Genomic DNA, 6,000 nt, shown 5'->3' with positions numbered 1-6,000 from the left:
GTAAAAAATAAAAGTTTAAGAAGGCCATGCTTGAGAGATGAGAGCTAAAACACAGCCTAAAATCATTTTACACATCAAATCGAGAAACACCTTTGAGACGAATTAAAACAGACATGTTTGTGTGAACTGTCACGGATGCTCAGACTGAATAAACTGAGTTATTTAGTCTAGAATCATCTCAAAAACAAAACACTCTCTCTCTGTCCTCTCCAAAAGCCACTCAGGGATGCAACGGCAAGTATCCCGTTTCTGTTTTATTAAACAAGAAGAAGGTTAGATCTCCAGATAAAACTAGATTTTTATGCTTTCCTCATCTCTCGTTCTCCTTTTAAACAGGCCAGAGGACAAAAGCTCCAGTGAAGCTCTCTAATCGACACCTCTCATGGCTGACTGGAGACTAACTTTTCCAGTCTGTCCGTTCCAGTGCTCCTCTTCCTCTCAGTGTTTCATTATGTCCATTGTTTTGGGTCGGAGCGCTTGGACCCTCACTGTACTTCGCTTTTGTGGGGCTGATCATATTCCAATCATTTTGGATTGTGCCTAACAGATCAGGACAATGGAGGGCAGTGAGATTTCCCGGACAGGCTCGGACGGCCAGATTCCATGTGCTGCGTGTGTTTGATATCGATCCAACCGCTGAGTGAGAGGAGTGTGGAGGAAACGCATTTTCAGAGATTACAGGAAGAAAAAAAATCTCCTTTGTAAAGTTGAACTTTGTCGAAAATGAATCAAATTTTCTTTCATAAATGTTCCTCTGTGCTTGAATGCCCAAAATTGCATTTGTTAAACATTTCACTTCTGTCTATGGGATATTTTGTTATTTTTAAGCATCATTACTCATCAGAAACGCATGAAATCATTTTAATATGCTGATTTGCTGCACAAGAAACGTTTCGGATTATTATTAATGTTGAAAACAGTTAGGAATAATAGGGTTCAAATAATATAATTTATTAAATACCAATTTAATTTAATAACAATTTAAATGCATTAAATTTATCAAATGTGACAGTTTATAATGTAAAAGAAAAATTAATAATTGAAAGATTTCTTTTTAAAAAATGTTGTTCTTTGAAGTTTCTATTCATCTAAGAAATCTTTCTACAAAATATTAAGAGGCAAAAACTGTTACAACATAGATAATAATAATAATAATAATATCATTATACATTTTTGAGCATCAATAATAATTTACCATAAAAAAATCAGCTTATTAGAATGATTTCTTAAGGATCATGTCACATTGCAGACTGCAAATCTGCATTTATTTGATCAAAATACAGTAGGAAAAAAAAAGTTATATATATATATATATATATATATATATATATATATATAATTATATATTAAAATATTGTTTTATATTTATACTACTGCTAATAATACTATTAATAATAACAATACAGGTAGATAGTCAAAGAAATAAAGATTGTAAAAAATATAAAGTAAATGTTATAAAATGCACACACATTATATTATAAACATAAATGTATTCTACATTTATTTGAAATATTACTATTTATACTGTATTATATAGAGAAACAAATTTATATGATTTTTCCAAACATTTTGAGTATAAATAGGAATAAGTATTTCATGTTGCCTTTAAACTTTAAGCATTGCCTCATAAAGTCTATCCGACAGGCAACAGGTGCACGAGGACACTAATACATGTTTGTGAGTGTGTGCACCGCTGAACCCACATGTGCATTTACATATTTGGAAAAAAGAGCCCACATGCACCCGGTGTCACATTGAGATGTGTGTGGAGACAATAAGCCCAGCAGGTCACCGTGGAAACAAGCTTGAGAGGGTGGGGGGGCAGCAGCTGTTGCATCAGATTAGTTAAGATTCGGAGACCCTCCCCCTTTACCAGCAGCACCTTCACACCATTCCCTCCATCCTACCTTCACACTTCATATAAGAGTGATTCTGTAAACAGGAGCTACTTGTAGTGTCTTCCAAGCATGTTTCAATCATGCTCTTCATAAACCCTCAAATGAAATTTTGTGTGTTCAAGTCAAAAAATGATTATTACAGCATGAACAACTTTCATAGACTATTCTTACAAAACTTCAACGCAATAGATGAAAGAAAACTGTGCCTATTTACAAAAGTCTAGCATTCAAAATACGGGGATCAGTAAGATTTTTTAAAGTTAAAACAGTAATTTACTGTAGTTTTATTGTAAAATTTTATATATATATAAAATAAATAATAATAAAATAAAATCTTTAAAATAGTTTTTCATCAGAGAAATAAACTGCATTTTAAAATATTTTCAAATAGAAAACAGCTATGTAAAATTGTAATAATAAGTCAAAATGTTACTCTTTTTACTGCATTTTTAAACTGAAAAAATCATCCCTAAACGTTTTACAGGAAATGGTCCCGACTAGTTGTTTTGGGTCTATCTTTGGTCCTTTATACTTGTTGTTCTAATAGTTCTGGTTAGTTTAGAACAAATTTAAAGGACGCCCACATCCAAAACTTCCCTTTGTACTGTGCGTCTCAATCTTTCTCCTCTTTTTCAAGGCAGTCCCCTTCTCTCGCTCTCGACCCACAGGAGGTGACACGGCCTCCCTTACTCATCTCATACTCTCTTCTCTTTCTTTAGTCCCTGTTGTCTACTATTCATCTCGGCAAGCCGCTCTCTCATGAAAGAACAAGGACTCCAGATCCAACTGGGACACCAATTCTTTACCGCTGACACCGAATATGACAGTAACAAATTAAACAAGTGGAGACCGACAGAGAATAAAAGAAGTATCACGTGTGCATCAAAACACACAGACAAATTTACGTGACCTTTTCGTAATTGAAAATGTCAAATAGCACACCAACATCAAGAGCACATTATTGGGTGACACTACAGGGGACAAACAGTATTTTTCTGGCTCTTTTAAAAGTTGTATCATGTAAACATACTGTATATAACTGCCACTTATGTCACAGCTCATTAACATATGACCGCCCATATTTAAATAAGACCTATTCGGTATTCAGAAACAACTCGACTCGACCTGGCCTTTTCACCAAAGTTATGACTTATGTCATATGTAAGTTTAAAAGGTACAGTAGCAAAGACTGACTTTTTAAATCTAAGGATCAGAGAGAGACTTGAAAAAAGATTACTAGAGCACATTTTACAAGAAAATTATTATTTTTTAATGTCAAAACTTCAGTGTGTTACTTGAATATGAATTAAACTTCAACGTCAATTTTATCTATCTATATAGCACATTTAAGTGCCTCACAATTCAGAAAATTGTTTCAACATCAAACTTTCTCAGTGTGGTAATGAAAACTAAAACAAATAATGAAAGGCTGGAACTCACCTTTCCAAACTGATCGAAATACTGTTTGACATCTTCGATGGTGGTGTTGACAGACAGTCCTCCAACAAAGATCTTCTTTGTTCTTGTTACCAGCTGGAAACATCAGAAAAGGGACAAATAATGAGACAAAGTCTCAATTATAATAAATTATCTCAAAATAATGAAGTGCAACTACAGGATTTTTTAGGACTTTCAACAAGACAACTAGCATGCCATTTAAACACATATTTTCATATTTTTAAGGTAAAGTACGCAAAAGTCAACAACTTTGTTGAAAAGAAGAGTGTGTGTTCATTACATAAATAGGAGTTATGTACGACTCTGTTCCAAAACCTAGTGAGCTACTTTAATGTCTGCACAGTTGCCTTCTAAGGGAGCATATTAGCTAAAAATGGAAACCCAGATATGGAAACGAAAGGACCCTGATTTGGGATGTTCCACATATGAAGAAACTCTGTCAGTTTAACAATGTATTTACAATGACCACTCTTACTGTGACTCATAGGGGAAACTTTTTGTTTTGCATATTTTTTACGTTTCTTGCTTTTATTTCTACAGGACAGTTGGGTGTAGACATGAAAACGCTAAGAAAATAAGAATCATAATTCAAATAAAATATTAGCAATTTAGCTATTTTTCGAATGCTACTTTAAATGTAAATTCACTGAGCTGGCCGCGATGACTTTATCTGATCTTTGAAAGGTATTTGCTACTTTTGAACATTCTATTCATCAGAAAAGATCAGGTTTCCACAAAACATTAAGCATTAAGTTAACTGTTTTCAACATTGATGATAGTAAGAAATGTTTCTTGAGCAGCAAATCAGTATATCAATATGATTTCTGAAGGACACTGAAGAATGGAGTAATATCTGATGCTGAAAATTCAGGTTTGATCAAAAGAATAAATTACATTTGACTTTATATTATACGTTAGAAAACAATTGCTTTAAATTGAAATAATTTTTCAAAATATTAAATTTTTACCGTATTTTTGATCAAATAAATGAAAGCTGGGTGAGCATAAGAAACATTTTATAAAAATGACCACAAAGCTTTTGAAAAGTAGGCTATTGTATGCAACAATGGTCAAAAAGAATAGTTATAAACAATAAGCTTAATGCGTTAACTTAAAAAACTTAAAAAAATCATGCAATTAAAATATTTTAACGCAGTTAAACACTGGCTCCACCCCAAGACCTGTACGTAATCTTACCTTTCATACAGTTGACTGCTGACAAATATGATGCAGGATTACAACTCCATAAATGCAGTTATACACTAAAATTTAAGATATTGTAAGGGAAAAATTGCCCCAATATCACACGAGTGCCGTTTTTTTGTCCTGATTTGAGATCCAGATTTTTGTCCTGATTGAGTGCAAATGTGATTTGATATAACAGTTCAGTAAAGAAGAAGTTAATGTTGTGTTATATTTTTAACACAATATTGTGTGTGTTGTTCAATTTTGATAAATATTACCTATACAGCCACAGCAGAACTACTAGGCATCTGCGAGTAACATGAAGGAATCGGTGTTTTGAATGAATCATTTGAACCAATGATTCAAAGGCCCATTCATAAAGTGAACCATAATTCCAGAATGAATCAACTCATAAAAGACATTTACCCAACTGCTGGTAGTTTGAGTTTATTTTTTAGAGTATAATTTAATTTATTTTAAAAAATAAGTAAATAAAAAACATTAAAGGGATAGTTCACAAAAAAATAATTAATTCTGTCATCATTTATTCACCCTTGTGTTGTCTCAAATCTGAATGACTGACTTTCTTTTGCACAACATAAAAGAAGTTATTTTGAAGACTGTTGGTAACAAAACTGTTTTGGTTACCAGTAACTTTCACTGCATTAACAAAAATACTGAGATGTTTCTCAAATTCTCTTCTTTTATGTTCCATACTTTATTTTAATGCCATTGTAGCCTAAACATTTAACATAATAATAGCTTTACATGATCTTTTGGGGGGGGGGTTTTACACTTTTCGCAGCACCCTGTAATGAATTAGATAAAACATTTTAATTGACTGACAGCCCTATTATAAACATTTTAGAGGTAATGTTTATGACCAGTTGTTTAGTGTCTATGCAAACGTTTCAAGCAACTTCTGTGCAATATAGTCAAAAAGAAGGAACTTGGGAATTCTGCTGTCATATCGAGAAAACACAGATGTTAACCTGAACGGAGACTTAGCACTCACCTTCGGCTGAGCTCTACGTGGGAAGGCCACCTTTGGGTCAATCTGAGAGAGAACGAGAGAGAGAGAGAGATTTATTTAGCATGTGAATAAAGCTTATCTGAATCCTCAAAGGGAATAATGACTGAGCAGAAATCTCACGTATTTACGGAATCTGAGAGACAAAGATAGTATTTCATAAATATTCTCAAAATCCACTCACATCCACAAACAGGCCAGTCAGTGTTCCCCAAAGTATGTTAGCACTTCTAACATGTATAACGAAATCATTATAGGAAAAAATAAGCAGCTAGCCAGGACATTAATCTGTAGAGAATGACTGATCTAGGAGATTGGTTTAATCTCAGTTAATGTTTTCTTTAAGAAATCCTCACAATGAAAATTGAAGTTACAATATTTGCTTTATATCCAATGTACTTTCTTTATTGAGTAATGCCATCATTTAAT

At 33.1% G+C, this 6,000-nt stretch overlaps 1 protein-coding gene across 2 annotated transcripts in view; it reads right to left on the bottom strand.

Moving 5' to 3' along the window:
• The window catches only part of LOC113068001 (RNA-binding protein Musashi homolog 1-like), a 29,536-nt gene that overhangs the window by 14,171 nt on the left and 9,365 nt on the right, over nucleotides 1-6,000 (bottom strand). For both annotated transcript variants that reach the window (XM_026240538.1, XM_026240539.1), the window contains exons 5-6: nucleotides 5,557-5,598; nucleotides 3,339-3,431 (exon numbers count right to left, since the gene is read on the bottom strand). In XM_026240538.1, the coding sequence (XP_026096323.1) occupies nucleotides 3,339-3,431; nucleotides 5,557-5,598 (135 nt within the window). The remainder of the gene's footprint in view (nucleotides 1-3,338; nucleotides 3,432-5,556; nucleotides 5,599-6,000) is intronic.

Source organism: Carassius auratus, linkage group LG30F, assembly GCF_003368295.1.
Source record: "Carassius auratus strain Wakin linkage group LG30F, ASM336829v1, whole genome shotgun sequence".
Taxonomy (NCBI): Eukaryota; Metazoa; Chordata; class Actinopteri; order Cypriniformes; family Cyprinidae; genus Carassius; species Carassius auratus.
The sequence above is the reverse complement of the archived record's forward strand: the minus strand, read 5'-3'. Positions and strand labels throughout refer to the sequence as shown.